The 17666-nt window shown below is 41.0% G+C and overlaps 1 protein-coding gene across 1 annotated transcript; it reads left to right on the forward strand.

Moving 5' to 3' along the window:
• The first annotated feature begins 994 nt into the window (after nucleotides 1-994).
• aldh1l2 (aldehyde dehydrogenase 1 family, member L2) lies at nucleotides 995-17543 on the forward strand. Its single transcript, XM_074697971.1, has 23 exons — nucleotides 995-1266; nucleotides 3304-3448; nucleotides 4800-5034; nucleotides 7284-7449; nucleotides 7585-7686; nucleotides 9193-9282; nucleotides 9612-9746; nucleotides 9901-10026; nucleotides 10112-10203; nucleotides 11105-11252; nucleotides 11344-11463; nucleotides 11556-11683; nucleotides 11816-11966; nucleotides 12048-12118; nucleotides 12206-12311; nucleotides 12477-12564; nucleotides 12730-12823; nucleotides 12920-13019; nucleotides 13108-13206; nucleotides 13318-13483; nucleotides 14750-14855; nucleotides 14939-15138; nucleotides 15281-17543. The coding sequence occupies exons 1-23, from the start codon at nucleotides 1219-1221 to the stop codon at nucleotides 15334-15336; spliced, it is 2772 nt and encodes a 923-aa protein (XP_074554072.1). The 5' UTR covers nucleotides 995-1218; the 3' UTR covers nucleotides 15337-17543.
• Nucleotides 17544-17666: the final 123 nt, after the last annotated feature.

A 17666-nucleotide genomic window follows, 5' to 3' on the forward strand; every position in this document is an offset into this window, starting at 1 on the left:
AGTTTTAACTTTGCTCTCAGCATGGCCTTTGGTTTTTTGGCACTTTCCACCTAACTGCTTTGCAGAGGTTACAGGCTCACTTCACTTTTGTGGTGTATCTCAGTAGAAATATAAAAGATATAAAGACCATAAATCAATTAAGTTTATCAGACTATGTCAGGATGTTTTCAACAAAATATATATTAAAAAACACATTTTATCAAAATCTGTTGCAGTCTTTAATATAAGTCATTGGCTTATTTGTTGTCTTATTCAAGACTAAATCAAGTAAAATGCCAGAAGTATTCAAAGCTTAATACAATAAAGGTGAAGTTTTAAGATTAGGTATAGTGTACTTTGGTGCTTTAATGCATTATGAAAGCATTATCATTTGAGTTAAGTTGCAAAAATCAAGTAGCTTCTCAGTAGTAATAATTTTCGAAATTAAAGTAAAATAAAAAACTTAAATGTAAAGTTTATGTAATTCTTTTTTTTTAGCTGTCATTTCTCTAAAAACATTCCAGAGGAAGTTTTCAAATTATCAGTTGAAAGAAGAAATTTATTACCACATTGAAGCTTTGTTTGCTAGGAAAATTATATATTAAAAAGAGATGTCAAATATTGAATGAAGAGTAAAATATATATTTTTTTAAATTAGGACAATAGACAGTTGAGTTCTGCGAATGCTAGACTTAAAAAATGTTAGCATCTGCTACTCTGCTGTATTTAGCAAACAACAGATAGTGGCTATGCACAAACATAAACGTTTTTTTTTCTGTATATATTTTTGGTACATATTTAAGCCCAAAATAGTTTTTGACTTTAATATTTTCATATCAAAATTTGTTTAAACAATGTATAAATTATGTTAGCTAGCAAACAGTCAGTGTTGACCGAGGGCTCCGGGTATGGCTATTAGGGCTGAATGAATTCCCACGCGTGACCGCGCGCGGTCGAAGGAATAGTAGTGAACCCCTCGTGTGAGCGCGCACGTACAGTACCAAACAGCACGTAGAGTGTCCGCTGCTGCGCTGCTGTCGAGTATAAGCTGGCTGTGGTGAGACCTGACCACGGCCACTCCTCTGACTCATACAGTCACACACTGTCACACACTGAGGAAGGTGTGTGTGTGGCCAGCAGCGTACAAACCTCAGCAGCAGCCCTGACACAGTCTGCTTTCTCCATTTGGATTTATTCTCTTTTTTAAATTCATTTTTAAAAATACAAAACACCGCCATTATGTTGTGGACGGCGAGTCAAGTCTTCAGGAAATTCTCCACCTCGTCCGTGAGTAACGTTGCGTTTTCTGCACCAGAGAATGATCAGTGCTTCAAATGTTAACATTGCATTGTCATAGAATCACATAATAGAGAATTAAATGCATGGCAGGTTATTGTCGGACCGAGCCACGCACGGCTCTGGTTGTGGATCAGTGAGTCATAGTTCAGGTCTGGGTCTTTAAAGCCCCCAGCTACCGTATGTCCAACAAACACAGCAAGCAATGGTGTGTCAGTGCCAGGCTGCCACGTTACTGTCTCCGCTCTCACTGTGTGCTCTGACTGAACCGGCCTCTACTGTACAAGACCTGCAGGAGTTGCATCAGCCTGATCTCCCCTCAGCTTAGTTTGGATCCTGCAGGGCTGCAAACGACTCTTATGAAAGCGTGAAACGGGCAGTCAGCCTATGAAGTATATGACAGTTTGTGTTTTGCAACAGTGAATGCTTTATGAAGCAGGTTGCAGTGTGCACGCTTGAGTTGGTGCCTCATGCATTTGACAGGTCCATTCATCTGAGTAGGAGAAACCTGAGACCTCCTTCCCCATACTTCACACACACGTGTGCAGCTTACAGTGAGGAACTGCTCTGGGTGAGGGCAGGACTTACTTTCAGCCAATAGCTTCTTTTAGAGCTGCTCTTAACCAAAGACAAAGATTTAATGACCCTTGGACAGGGGGTGGACTTAGATATTTGGGGGCCTTGTGAAAGCTGGCATGATGGGGCCCCTCAATCCCATCCCCAATCTTTTTTCATCAATTAGTTTTCCTGAAAAAATAAAAAATAAAAATAAAAAACACTTCATGCGTAAAACAAAATCTCAAGACTTCCTCAAATTCAGTGAATTATTAAGTTATAAAACTGAGACAATAAGTGACTCAACATTTCTGTCATTGGGTAATTGATTTACTAAGAGGATCTGCAGCTTTCCAAGATCCCAGTCCTTGCAAACGTCATCTAAACAAGTGTTAGTTTGATGAGAGAAAAAAAGAGTAAGGAAATGTTCTTGATAGATGACTTGAGCCAACAAACATTCAAAATAACTTTTGCTGGTCTGAAATATTTTTGATTTACAGCAGAAGACACGTCACTCTCACATATCAGTCAAAAATATGTCCCGACAGAATTATTCTCATACTCTGTTGATCTAAAATGGTTTTAAAGATCATGGAAATCTAGTCTTTGTTGCAACAATTTAAAGCTCCTGTGAGGAAGTTTTGTGGTGTGTTGATTTTGGCGCCCCCTCAAGACAAAGATATATGTCTTGTATAGCATGACTCAAACTTGTGAAAGTGGACGTTTTTCTTTTAAGTGTTTTTGGGGGGAGCTTTTATGCCTTTAATGTAGGAAAGGACAGTGGGTAAAGCAGGGAACAGGGTGAGAGTTGGCAGCAACACCTGCGCTAGGGCGAACCTCATAGAGCGCAACCGAGACCACTAGGCCATCTGCACTTTCAAAGATTTATTTTTTTAACAAGAAAAAAATTGACTCATTTCAAACTGTCAAAACCAGCTTAGAATTCCCCATATGAGCTTTAACTCACCAGGTTTTACAAGAAAATATGAAGTTTACCTTCCAAAGAATATTTGTGGGTTTTCTGACTCTGAGTGTTTAAAATAGTCTAGTGCAGTTATCGCTAAAGTTGTTTTACTTCGCTGCAAACACAAGGTTAAGGTTAACATGAAGGGGTTAAAGAGTGGGTATTGTTTTTTTTTTTTTTTTGTATGCCACTTGCCTCTGATTGGCCAGCCCTCTGGAGGCCTGTCAGGGGGCAGAGCAATAAACAGACCTTGGTGCTTGAGGCCCACTCCTCCACTGGTGTCAATCAGTTAGGAGTTCCTTATGCAATAACCTCATCATATCAACCAGTCTCATGAAGATGATCTGGTGGAGATCTTGTGTATTTTTTAGAATCAACACCTGCAGTTAGATTTCCACAACATATGAAAAAGTAGGATGTGCAAGAAGTATAGCATGCGCATGAGCGAAACACGACTGAATTTTACAGGTTTAACTTAAACAACCATGTCTGTGTTTGCTCTTTTACAGAATTACTACCAAAATAAGCTGAAATTAGCAATCATTGGCCAGAGTCTCTTCGGCCAGGAGGTGTACACCAACCTGAGGAAGCAGGGACACAAAGTAGTGGGTGTGTTCACAGTCCCCGACAAGGATGGGAAGGCTGATCCTCTTGGTAAGTTCACCACCTTCTAGTCCTCCAATTCTCTGATTTGTGCACCTATGCCTACAACTATGCATGATGTGCCTAACCTGTTCTCCTGATTTACATTCATTGTAATCCATGCATCCATCTATAGTCCAGGCTGTTCTTCCTATTTGCAGTCATGGGAAGACCACTCCAGTCAAACCAAACAGCCTCTGATGGTCCCGATCGGAAGCCGATCAGAAGCCTTCGCTGTGTCTATTTTAGATAGTTGTTGACTCTGCTGTGCCCCCTGACAAAGACAGGCTTTTATCCTGTGTTAGCTGCGCGATAGTGCCTCCATTGTCCGCGAGAGGAGAGGCCCTGTGTGGCCCAGAGATGTAGCTCTGAGGTGAAAAGTTTACAATCCGGCTGCACTCTCTAGTATGATGCAATCTTTCCTGGAAACATCATCATCATCATCATCAACTTCAGCTGTTGGCTGGACCTCTGCCAGTTGTTGTGTTTTCCTTTAGTGTAGCTAATATCCAGCTATTTCTGTGCTTTGTACTTATAATTGTACGAACAAAAGATGTTCCTGCTGCGCCTGACCTCATGTGAGCTTTTTTCTAGCCTTTCAGCAATAGGTGTGGGGACATGATGCAAGAAAATGATGCGTTCAAAATGCATTTAGAAAAACACTCATGCACAATACTCCAAAATATGTCCTACATGATAGGTAGGTGTGTTTGAATTTTCAAGCTTACTTGTATCTGTTGGCTGTTGCTGGACTCACTAGAGACAATTCACTTTGCAGGTGTTGGTGTGTGTGCAGGTACTGCAGGTAGAACTGGTTGTGACTGAGGCAGAGTTAATCTGATAGATGTTAAAGAAGCAGTCAGTGCCTGATCTAACTTGTGGTTTGAGTGTCTCACAGAGCAGGATTAATGGCAGGCCATAGTGACTTGTGAACACTGATAACTGTAACATGCAACAAACCCTGTTTCACAACAAAGTTCAGGCTAAAGAGGAGGCCTGCACAGTGACAGTCCCCTGCAGGAAAGCGTTGTTAAACCATCCCCCCGCTCTGCAGCGATCCAGCCAACTGGTTGACAATCTAAAGGTTTTTACTGCCCCCTCACCCGCTCCGGCGACAAACAGCCAACTGTAAACCCTGCTAACCTTCCCATGAACCCCCTTGACCTGCAGGCAGGATCTGTGAAGAAGAAAGAGGGTTCTTTTCTTAGAAGGAACAGATTCACTAGACTCTGTTATGGATGATTAAGATCTCACCTCAACAAAGACTGATTATGACTGTCTTTGGATTGGGTTGTTGAGCTGAGTTGTAGATGACATGCTCTTTTTAAGTGTACATATCCGTAACCTCTTCTATTCTCTTCAGCCGTGGCAGCAGAGAAAGACGGGACGCCAGTGTTCAAGTTCCCTCGGTGGCGAGTCAAGGGAAAGCCCATCCCAGAAGTGGTCGACGCATACAAGGCGGTGGGAGCTGAGCTCAACGTGATGCCCTTCTGCTCCCAGTTCATCCCCATGAACGTCATTGACCACCCGACACACGGCTCCATCATCTACCACCCCTCCATTCTGCCGCTGCACAGAGGAGCCTCAGCCATCAACTGGTGAGGAGGCGCTCAATATTTCTAGACGTAAAGAAATCAAGGGTCTGGAAATCCAGGGTAACTCGTGATATGATGAGATATGGCAAGATTTGGTATTGTATGTAGTGATATATGAAATGAAAGGATACTACAACTCCATAGCTCTTATGAAGTTTGATAAAAATTGTAACAGTCTAGGCTTAGCCTGTGGTATGTGTTTCACTAGCTGCTTATATACTCACACTTTGTTAAATATTTATGTATAACATTCCTGTATTTGATGGGACATGCCCTGACAGGTTACTAACAGACCGCAAGATAAAAGGTATCACTGCTTTGAGTTTACGTTTGGCTCATTGCCCACGTGGATCTACAGTTGAGCAAGAACGACAACAGTAACATGTTTCTAGGAGGTATAACAGATAACCAATCAGCATCAAATGAGGAAATAACCACCTGTTTGGCCTTGAATGGGCAGCAGTAAGGAAATAAGACAACATTCACTTAATGCTCAACAGACAGTGGCAGGTGGCCAAACAACCTAAGCAGACTTTATGTGTTAACTAACAACTGCAGGACAGGCTGCAAAGTGTGTGAGACACTTATGGCTGCTGCAGTCCGTCAGGGAAATACAATAATGTTTTCTTCGCACTTTTACAAACACGGCTTGATATTTGAATAATTTAACCTTTTTAAGTATTCTCTTATATCATCAATCACAACTTTTTAATGACAATCAGCCTGCATGACTTTGTTTCAATTGCAGGTTTTGTTACTGTTTATAAAGGTTAGTGTTGTTCCTGTCAGTAAATTTTACTTACAGCTCTGGGCTAACGAATGAAACACTAGACTGTTATATTATTAGTAGAAGAATATGCTCCCAAAACTGTTCACTAGCATTTGTTTCTACCCTCTAAACAAGAAATAATAAACAGTTGGTTGCTAGATAAATTCAATAGAATGTGACAAAAACTTGGGGGAAAAAAATAGAAAAAAGCTCAATTAAAACTTGAAAACATCTCTTAAGAAAATTTTCCAGGAATGTATTGTTTCTCATTTGTATTTGAAGTATATTTTTTAAGTGGTTAAACAAATCTTTGCACAGTTCAATAAACTTAGTTCCGAGTGCTGCTACAATGCCAGCTAATAAATGTTACACAAACTAGCTTCCTGATAAGAGGCTTTGCTGTGCAGAAAAACTGAAAAGCTAATGGTCTTTAGTTGGAACAGGCTGGAGTCAGACTGAGGTCCAGGTCAGAGTAAAAAGAAGAAGGGTTTTGCTGCTATCTGTCTGTCTTGCAGGAGGATTAAACCAGTTCTGTTTGACCACAACCCCCGAGTGAGCCGGTTCTCTTATCTCTCCTCTTGCTAGCTTGTATCCACTCCACCCGCCACTATCTCTGTGTGCTGTTATCACTGCGTGCAAATAAATGGCTTCTGTTTGTTTACAACTGTTATAACACAACTTTGACATTGAAGACCCTTTAAGACTTTTAATACACTGCCGTTAGCTTAATTTGCTGCCAGATTACCCTTAAAGATAACATGACTCAGCAGTTTTGAAACTAGCCTCCATTGCTTTGCATCACTAAGGTTTGTTTGATACATGTATAAGAGCTGCCTTTGGTTTCAGAAGTTAGGATGCCAGGATGATTTTTTAACTGGCAAGAAAATGAGCACTGTTAAAATAATTTTAAAATTAAAAACTACACTCGGATTTCCATATATGAGCCTCTAAAAGCTAGCTAGATTAGAAGAAGTAGGTTTGATTTGGGTCTAGTCAAATTCAACTGCTGGGAATTTTTTTTCTTACCATAGGTCACTAAATATCAGTAAAGCTAATTTTTGAAAAGGGTTTAATTTGGTTTTTGAAGTAGTCTTCTTTTTAAATGACTTTGTATCTAATGATGGAATAATAATAAATTAAATTTGCTTGGCAATAACTGTGAAAAGGGCATTTAACTAATGGTATGTGAACAGCAGAGATATTTTGAAGTAATGTGTAATCTAAATCTAGTCAAACTTTAGCTAAATTCCTCTTCAGTGCTAATCGTAGATAGCTCATTTGTTTCACACTCTTATCAATAGTATGACTGCTTCAGTATGATTCTTTGCCGGTGTGTTCACCTTTTATCTTGTCTTTATCTCTTCTGCTCCACTAACTCAGGTTTACGACATATTTCTCATCCTTAACTGGCCCTAAAAATACCTGTGTTATGGCCCTTCTCCAAGTGTTTATTTTCTCTGTATGTATGTATGTGTGCCACCAGGACTCTCATCCAGGGAGATAAGAAAGCCGGCTTCACCGTGTTCTGGGCTGATGATGGACTCGACACCGGGCCGATCCTTCTGCAGAAGGAGTGTGCTGTGGAGCCCAATGACACTGTGGACTCGCTTTACAACCGCTTCCTCTTTCCTGAGGGCATCAAGGCCATGGTAACACCCTGAAATCACACCTACTTGGAAAAACACTTGCTCCTTTCTGGTTATATAAGGATTCTTAACATTTATTCAAATATGGGAGCAACCTTAACTTCACAGACTGAGTTGTTGTGCTGTTTCCTTGTGCAGGTGAAATCCGTGCAGCTCATCGCTGATGGGAAGGCCCCTAAAGTTCCTCAGACAGAAGAGGGAGCTAGCTACGAGGGCATACAGAAGAAGTCCAATTCCAAGGTGAGAGTCACACTGTAGTCACTTTGCCTGGTCCCTCAATCTATTATCTAGTATCATCAGATATTTTGTAAACACTGAGACAGCATTCAGCAATGCTATAAGTTTGATGGACAGCAGAAAACAAGTGGTGAAATCCTATCTCTCTCAGGCTAGAATAATGTCCAAGAATATTCTTGCTCTAAAATCCCAGATCCTCAACAAGACTTGATAGTTCAGCTACCTGCCTTGGGTACCAACTTGGACTACACACACCTCTCACTTCATGTACTAAATATTACTATCAGGCTCCAAACAGACTTGAATTAAGCACTTTTATCCTCATACAGCACAATTAGGCCCCTTAAATCTTCAGATCAAGACCTGTGAAGTATTCTTGATGCCTGCTTCTTGCTTATTTACCATTGTATGATTCTGAAGCATCATACCCCCGTCACAGGCACAGCCATCGGTACCTGATGTGCAGCCAGAGTCTGCGCAGTAAAGACTGTGAAGGATTCTGGAAGAATCTAAGTAAGGCCGGTGGCAAAAATACTATTTTTTTTTCTTTTCGCAAGTCTAATCTCTTCTTAGCTCTACATCCTGACATATTTTACTATCCTTGAAAAAATACACAAGAACGGCAGCTGTCAATCATCGTCAAACGTGACGTAAAGCCTCATTTTTAACCATTTATAACTAATGAAAACAAAACTTTCAGAAAAAATTGAACTTGAATACAAGGCAGCCAAATAATATCTTTAAATCACCACAACAATTAGACGCGAGAAACATTTCTACAGGGTGTATCACTTTTTTTAAGTTTGACCACAGCCCATCTGGAATGGCTGGGAAGATGGATTTTTTGACCTATATTACTACCAGCCACCAGGGGGAGTCGTTTTTATGGCGACCTCACTTAAAGCCCAGCAAGATTACGTTCATTTTTTTTTTTTTACAATCAATGTAAAGACTAGTTTTAAACCCATAAAGCTCTCACTCCAGAATGACTTCCTGAATTTATGCCCTGAAAGGTAAATTAACTGTTGTCTGTGCAGTTTGGTTCTTAATGGAAATATCTTCTGCCCTGATGCGGCACACTGATATGTTTCATTATGTACACCCACCTCGAGGCTCAAAGCGTCCCTGTGTTGAAACTCTTACATAACAAAGTAAACAGCTTGTTTTCTGCTGCTCCCAGCCTTTCTGAGCTACAACACCTTCATTCATTGACCAGCATGGAAATTTACTCTTTCTCCAGCGTATTCATGTCCAAGTATGTCAGATAGGAGAGGCAGAGGTGGGGCTTTTCTTAGACGCCCTCTGATTCGTCTCTTTCAGCCACGTTGTTGGCAGAATGTCTCAATGTGCTATTCTTAGCTCGCCGGGTTACTTTCAAGCATTGGTTTTCCATGTGTCTCTCAGCAAGTGGCAGCCAGCTGTTGAGCTTCCCTCTCATTCTCAGAAAGCTGGTCTGAAAATGAGTTTGACCTGTCAGCATTTTGACTGTCGTGTCTGTCTGTCCCTCAGGTCAACCTGGCCCAGCCGGCCCTGGCCATCCACAACTGGATCCGTGGCCATGACAAAGTCCCTGGTGCCTGGACTCTCATTGATGGTCAGGTGTGTTTCCTGGAACAAATGGGAACAAATGCACACACACATGTTTTTAAGTGTATGGTTACGTGGATAATTTTTTTTAAGATACTTCTTAGAGAAAAAAAAAAGAGTCTTGAAATGTGACAACTACAAGTGTTGTAAATGCCAACTGGAATACTACTACCAGACATAATAGCATCTTTTTCTTCTATTTTTATATCAATGACACATAATGTCCCAAAAATATGGGGGTCCTCTCAGGTCTACCGTCCTGATTCTGTAACCAATTCTCCATAAAGACGCGAAAATGAAAATATTGGAACCATCTGCGTTACTTCTCTGTTTCTCCTCAGACTGTGACCCTGTATGGCTCATCCATGCTCAGTGGTTCCGTACCAGCCGGTCAGCCCCTGGAAATCGAGGGCGCATCCCAGCCTGGCCTTGTCACCAAGAAAGGACTTGTCTTGTACGGGACTGACGGGAAAGCTGTGAGCATTGCTGTCTTACTACTAAACAAATATATTTCTGTCAGTTGGCTGCACTCCAGGAGGTTTAATGTCTACAGGGTTCATTCAAATAGAGCTCAGCGTGTGTTTAACTTCTGTTTCTGTTGCTTATCCTCCTTTCTGTTTTGCTCCACAGCTCCTGGTGAAAAACCTGCAGTTTGAAGATGGGAAGATGATCTCAGCGTCCAAGTACTTCTCGTCAGGGGAAAGCTCGAGTGTGGAACTGACCGATGACGAGAAGAAGATGGCGGAGGAAATCAAGGTGAGTAATTTCACTCATTTAATGCAGTATTTTTATGTTGGACAATTGATTTCACCTGGAATTCACTCTGACACTTCTGGCACAGAACATCTGGAAGGGCATCCTCAGCAACGTCGCAGCTATTGAGGACACAACAGACTTCTTCAAGTCTGGAGCTGCTTCCATGGATGTGGTCAGGTAAGGATACAAGGAGGGGTAGGGAATTAATCAAATGCTTGTTTACTTATTAGGATAGAATACAATAGAAAATACTTCAGGAGTCACAGCAGCGATCAAGAAAAACAAAAGTAAGAAAGAGTACAGTGCAATAGGGTCCTTCCATAAGAAAATAGATGCTGACAGCTTGTCCATCATTGTCCAGTCAGCCAGCCTCCACCTCCATAGGGTCCAGGACTGAGCTTCTTCAGCAGTCTGTTCAGTCTCTGTCTCCTGGATCCTGTCTGCTCACAGCAGGTGAAGTTCTTCCAATGTGGCGTTCATCCCCACTGGGATTCCCTCTGTTGCTGGGTTAGCACAGCTAGCTCGTCCATCTTATTGGAGATAGATCTTAGGTTCCCAATAACGATGGATGGAAGGACAGGTCGATGTTGTCACTTCTTAGCTCACACCTGAGAACCAGTACGTCGTTCTCACCTCCTTCTCCTCACCTTGTGGGGAAACATCAGGCCTTGCACCAGTTAGCATTGACATGCTACAGGGTGCTAACACCTGATTTCACATGTAAATAATGCAGCCATGATTACATGTAGGCTGTCCAGACAAACACAGAAGCAAAAATAGTAAAAATATCACTGAGGACAAAACCAGTCTGGTTTCCATGACCAACAAATGAACCATGCAAAGTAACGACCCACTCCAAATGCAAAGATGACCAAAAAAACCCCACAAAAAACTGACAAAGAAATGTTAAAGAACTGATACATTCCTTTGTCTCTCGCCCACAAGCAATATGTTGAAATAGTATTTTTGAGAGAGCTGATTTTACAATAATGTAACAAGAATATGCTAAAAAGTGTGAAATTTTGAGCCAAAAAACAAATACACAAACATATACTGACATTGAACCCTTTATACCCAGGCTGGTGGAGGAGGTGAAGCAGAAGTGTTCTGGCGTGCAGCTGCAGACAGAAGACGTGTACATGGCTACCACCTACAAAGACTTCGTCCAGATGTTTGTCCGCAAGCTGAGAGGAGAGGACCAGGAGGAGGAGCTGGTCATCGACTATGTGAGCCAACCTTTTCCCAGACTGACAGTTTATCCCTAAATCATGAAGCGTAGATGCTTGTGGTTTGCTTATTGATCTGGTCATTTCACAGGCAACCAAAGATGTGAACAACATGTCTTTGAAAATGCCGTACCAGTGTTTCATCAATGGCCAGTTTGAGGATGCAGAAAACGAGAAGACCTATGACACCATCAACCCTACAGATGGATCTGTGAGTCACATGATCACACTGAAGCTTTAATCCTCATTAAAAAAAAGTTTGTTGCCTTCTTTGTAACATTATCAGACTGTTTGTGTCACCAGGTGATCTGTAAGGTGTCCTACGCCTCAGTGGGAGATGTGGACAGGGCTGTAGCAGCTGCTAAAGAAGCATATGAAAACGGGCCATGGGGCAGGATGAACCCGAGAGACAGAGGAAGCCTGCTGTACAAGTGAGTGGCTCCACCTAGAGGATGAAAGTAGGATTACATAAACAAACAGAACTCACAGATCTAGACTCTGAAGACAGAAACGTGCTGTCAGACAAACTTGGATACTCACACTTTACCTCCTCTGTCCTCTAGGCTCGCAGACCTGATGGAGGAGCACCAGGAGGAGCTGGCCACCATCGAGTCCATCGATTCTGGAGCTGTGTACACACTGGCCCTGAAGACACATGTAGGCATGTCCATCCAGACTTTCAGATACTTTGCTGGCTGGTGTGACAAGATCCAGGTAGGTCGCCGTTCAGACACATGAAGTACGGTTTCTGAGCCTTAGTATGATAACAGAAACACATGTGTTTGTTTAACACAGGGTAAGACGATCCCCATCAACCAAGCAAGGCCCAACCGCAATCTGACCTTCACTAAGAAAGAACCTCTGGGGTAAAAACCAAGTCTATGAAACACTTAACGTACAGTTTTCCAAGAAACACATGTTTTTAGTGAGTTAATGTTTTCTTCCTGTGACAGTGTGTGTGCAATCGTCATCCCGTGGAACTACCCTCTCATGATGCTGGCGTGGAAGAGCGCTGCGTGTCTCGCTGCTGGAAACACACTTGTTCTCAAACCTGCACAGGTGCCAAGAAAGAAAACCCTTACATATTAAAACCCTTTTGACCTTTATTTTGAAAATCCATCCACAGTAAATGCAGTTAGTCAACCATTTGTTATAAGTTTCACTGCTGCTTTGGATCATGTACAATTCTTTAACATGCTGTGCGTGTGTGTGTGTTATTTACAGGTCACTCCATTAACAGCTCTGAAGTTTGCTGAGCTCTCGGTGAAAGCTGGAATTCCCAAAGGAGTCATTAACATTTTGCCGGGCTCAGGTATGAGCAAAGACGCTGGATACACACGATCTATAAAATAAAGTCTCTTTTTTATGTAACGTTTTCCTGATTTTTTTTTTTTATTTAAGATGTAAGCACTGACTTGAGATCATTTCAGGGGCAATAAAACATCTGCTTCTTTCATGCTTTTTTTCTGTCCTCCAGGGGGGATGGTAGGACAGCGTTTATCCGACCATCCAGACATCCGCAAGCTTGGCTTCACTGGCTCCACGCCCATCGGCAAACAGATTATGAAGAGGTACCAACTGACAAAACAAATGGCTCCTCTGTAGGTTGAAGTCACAGTCAAGTGTGAGTTTACACTCTTTTGTTTACCTGTGGTTTTGTGTTGCAGCTGTGCGGTCAGTAACCTGAAGAAGGTTTCTCTGGAGCTCGGGGGGAAGTCGCCGCTCATCATCTTTGGAGACTGTGACATGGATAAGGCCGTCCGCATGGTAAGAAACAGGGAGAGGAGGTGAGGGTGGTATTACTCTTTGTTTCCTTCATATTCTCAGTAAATTTTCTGTGTGTGCCTCTCTGCAGGGCATGAGCTCTGTGTATTTCAACAAAGGAGAGAACTGCATCGCTGCTGGACGCCTGTTTGTGGAAGAGTGCATCCATGACGAGTACATCAGCCGAGTGGTGAGTGGAACAAAACACTTCACCTGCTTAAAACAAAACTGGTTTCTACACATATGAATTTAATTCTCAAGCAAACAAAAAACGGAAAAAGACCCACACCTTCTTTTTCAGGTGGAGGAGATCAAGAAGATGAAGATCGGAGACCCCCTGGATCGCTCCACAGACCACGGCCCACAGAACCACAAAGCTCACCTGGATAAGCTGCTGGAGTACTGTGATGTGGGACTGAAGGAGGGAGCCACGCTGGTGTATGGAGGCAAACAGGTGGACAGACCAGGTAACGGTTTGCATCTCTCCAAAAGTTGGTGTTAACCATCAGTTCTGTATCATAAGGGCACAACTCATCGTCAATCCAGTTTAGATTTCTTTGGTCAGACACAGTAGTAAGGAACAAAAGTTCATGCGAAAGGTTTGCAAAGGTTCATATCACATGTTGTGTCTTTTTTGTATTAAACTTTGACTATACATAAGGACAACCCTTATATCCCAACTTTAATGTATAGACTTGTGTCCACACTTACTTTATAAATTGTTAAATAAATAAGTACAAGAAATCATAAAAATGAAAATTTACAGAAACGTCATGGCTGTGGCCCTCAAAAATGTAAGTGTAAAAAACAAGATGATGTGAGATCAACATAGGAAGTGATATTAACAACTGTCATGTTTTTGTTGTTTACGCCTCGTAGTGGATTTCTGCAAACACATCAGAAGAAGGAAACAGCGCTTTGGGACATGTTCAAAATGCAACATGAAAATGTAACTCCCAAGATTTTATCAGCAAACAGGATGATCAACATTTCTTATCCAGCCAATCAAAACTTAATACGCTAACTGTAGCACCTGCCCTACACTGGGCTCTATAGGGTTAAATGATAAGGCCTGAGTAAAATGTATTTACTTCTAAGAAATAAAAAAATCAATTTTCAGACAACTTTGATTCACTTTACACTAACACTTTTTATTGTTTAAATTCCTTTAAAGGCTAGGAAAACACTAGATGACCCTTGGATCAAAAACTGAACTCATACTAGTTCTTTCTTTTATCAATATGTAAAGATAAAATTTCAAATTTAATGGTTGGATTAACAAAAATCAACTGGCTAAATAGTATGTTTTGGAGACTGGGAGACTTTAAAGATATACTTCATCATGTTTTCAATCCTCTCCTCGAAGTTCTTTGCCAATTCAAGCATTAGGCTCAAGGGCTATACATCAAGCTAGGATATTCAAAACTGCAACAGTTAGGTATTTTTTCTTTCTAGCAGTAGCCCTGAAAAAAATGAAAATAAAAAAGAGGTCTAAAAAAAACAGGCCAAATCCTCATGTTTAAAGATTTGGTGTCCAAGCTGCAACCGTATGCTAACATTAAGGAATGAGTTTGTTTGACAGCTCTAGGTCCTGCATCTAGAAGAGTCAGATGCATCCCTTATTTGTTTTGAAAAGGGAAATACGTTCTAGTGGGTTATTTTTCTTTGGATTTATTGTAGTTCTTGTTGGTTGTTGTTGTCTCCAGCTTGCTAACTCTGTTGTTGTGCTTCAGGTTTCTTTATGGAGCCCACTGTGTTCACTGATGTAGAGGACCACATGTTCATCGCCAAAGAAGAATCTTTCGGCCCCGTCATGGTGGTGTCCAAATTCAAAGATGGGTAAGCCATCCAGGAGTAGTTTTTGATTTCCCTTTGAGTCTTTAACCTGGTGTAACCATTCTGCTCCTCCACCAAACCCACAGCGATGTGGACGGCGTTTTGCAGAGAGCCAACGACACAGAGTACGGCCTGGCTTCTGGTGTGTTCACCCGTGACATCAACAAGGCCATGTATGTGAGTGAGCGGCTGGAGGCAGGGACGGTATTTGTTAACACGTACAATAAGACTGACGTGGCTTCGCCGTTTGGAGGCTTCAAACAATCCGGCTTCGGTAAAGACCTCGGTGAGTGCAGACAGACTACATGTGACGTGGCTCTTTCTAATGGAGGATTATAAACTTTTTGTTGTTTTGTTTTTCTAACAAAACTGAAATATGTTTCTTAAGGTGAAATAAAAATGTGTGTGTTTCCTTTTTTCCTCCACAGGAGAGGACGCTCTCATGGAATACCTCAAGACCAAAGCAGTGACTGTGGAGTACTAAGACTCTCTGAATGAACTCTGATCCTCATTGGTCTGCTTCAGTCAGACACCCAGCTACATTCTGCAGGACAGTGTGTGTGAGTGTGTGTGTGTGTATGTGTGAATGAGAGGAAAGCTTTGTTGTTCATCTCAGTTTGGACAACGTGCCTGTCTAATCACCACAACTCACATCGTGGACAAGCGACAGCTGGTTTTTCCTGCTCTGCTTCAGATGCCACCTGGGTCCGACTGCGTTTTCAAAAAGAGTGTGTTTTATGTTAAAACACACTCACTCTTATCACCCTGAAACCTATTTTTAATAAGTCTATCCAATTATCAAAGTAGTTGCTGTTTTGTCTGTACACTACATCGTGCCATGAGGTCAAATCTTTGGGAGAAAGTGAACTTATAGATGATTTAAAGGGACATTATGTCAATTTAAACCTTTTGGGGGTTTAGAGGCATAAAACATTGAAGTATTTTGCAAGCAAAGAAATTCTTTAGGTAAACTCAGACCACTGTAAGTCTTTGTTTCATCACTTACAATCTCAGTTATTCTTAATGTCTGACAAACTTAAACTCTGCAGTTACACTTTTTTTTAAAATCCAGAAACAGTTTTCTTATTTCTTTCTTTCAAAGCTCCCAGACTCAATTTTCAAAAACGCAGTTTGTGTTTATCTGCGTCTGCCTCTGATGGGTAGTTTTGTTTGACTGTGTTTTTCAGTTGATTGGTAGGATCCTGTACAATATTTTTAAACACAGAAAAGCTAAACAATAGAGCAGTGACTGCTCGAAATGGGAGGACTGAATTTCAGATTTGTTGAATGGAGTTTGGTGGCTTTGAAGAGTGATTTTTAAAAAAGTGTTCCTTTGCAGGGATCATTTCTGTGATCATGTCAGACACAGAGGTTACAATCTGAGCTTTCAGTGAGGAAAAAAATTGATATTACTAAACAAAAGACTGAAGCCAGAGTAAAACTGCACTTTAGGTTAAAATTTTGAAGCCTTTGTCACTGTCACACTATGGTTTTTTGTCAGCGGTGTTCACCTCCACCTGTAACCACACTTACAGTTCACTTTTAGGAAATCACATCAGAGCATAATAAGGCTTCTATACTCATTTTAGTTTGACCATTTCTTGGGTCAGGATTCAACATTGAGGCTGTTGAACAAACTGGCAGCAAAGGAAGAAGGGATTGATGACGCAATTAAAGTCTTAACGAGGAAAACAATGCAAGTCTGCAAAAAACAGAACTTAAAATTGATTTCCTGCTTTGTCAGAATATTCAAAAAAATTATCCTCTAACTCAGACACTTTTCACTTTTTTAAGGGACTTTAATATTTCTTTTTAATTTTTTTGATATTGCTGCGAGGTTCGTTTAAGGATGAACTGGTTTCTTCGCGGCGTCACAGATTGAGTGTTTATCAGTTTAATCATGAATAGACTCAAACCAGTTTGTAAAACTGCATGACCACATGACAAGCAAACTTTTGTTGTTACAAACAAAAAAACATATATTACTCATCAAGACTCATATCCTTGTGTCAAATTTGACTTTTTAGTGAATATTTTTGAAAAAAGAGGGATTATTCAATATATTTTTGTCCGACAGGAAGACTGTACCATGTCGTTATACAGTATTCAGTAACTTTACACCTGCAAGATGTTTTTCTGCATCGTACATGTGAAGAAGTTGTAAAGTTTTTCTATCTGTCCATCATTGTTGTAAGTAAAGGCAGAAAGGGCTATGAAGGGTTTCTTTATAGGCTCACCAGCTGAGAAAAGGTGAGTTATCCCCTCAGTGAACAGTTTGTTTTCACCCACAGATGTCATAAAACGGTGAATAAACCTTGATTTGAATTTTAATACACACAGATTTCTCACATTCTTTTCGTCCTCACAATTCTTATTTGCAATGTGTAAAATGAAAAGAAATGTATCTGGTTTCAGGTTGTTTTATGACGTAAAGTCACATTTCATTTGATTACACATCACCAGAGAACAAAATAAAGGTCACATTACTAACTTCTCTGCTGTCAAGGAAAAAAATGTGGTCCTTTGAGAAAGGTCAAAACACAATAGTACTCTAAGAAATACAGATGACCGCAATGTGATATGATCACATGAAGAGTGCACCAGGCGATCTGAGTCCATCTCTACTAGTTTGTGCTATCTGTGCTATCAAAATGCTGTCTGAATAGCTCCAGACCTGGCTGTGGGGTTTAACAAAAGCAACATTAGTTCAATAATAAAGCTGATAAAGCAGAAGGTCTAAATACTGCAGTTCTTTGAGATTCTGCTAGAGGCTTGTTAGAGACTGGCCTAAGTTTGATAAATAAAGAAATAATG

Source organism: Halichoeres trimaculatus, unplaced genomic scaffold (assembly GCF_033239565.1).
Source record: "Halichoeres trimaculatus isolate MK-OKI-2021-1 unplaced genomic scaffold, fHalTri1.1 fHalTri1_scaffold_21, whole genome shotgun sequence".
In the NCBI taxonomy this organism is placed as follows: Eukaryota; Metazoa; Chordata; class Actinopteri; order Labriformes; family Labridae; genus Halichoeres; species Halichoeres trimaculatus.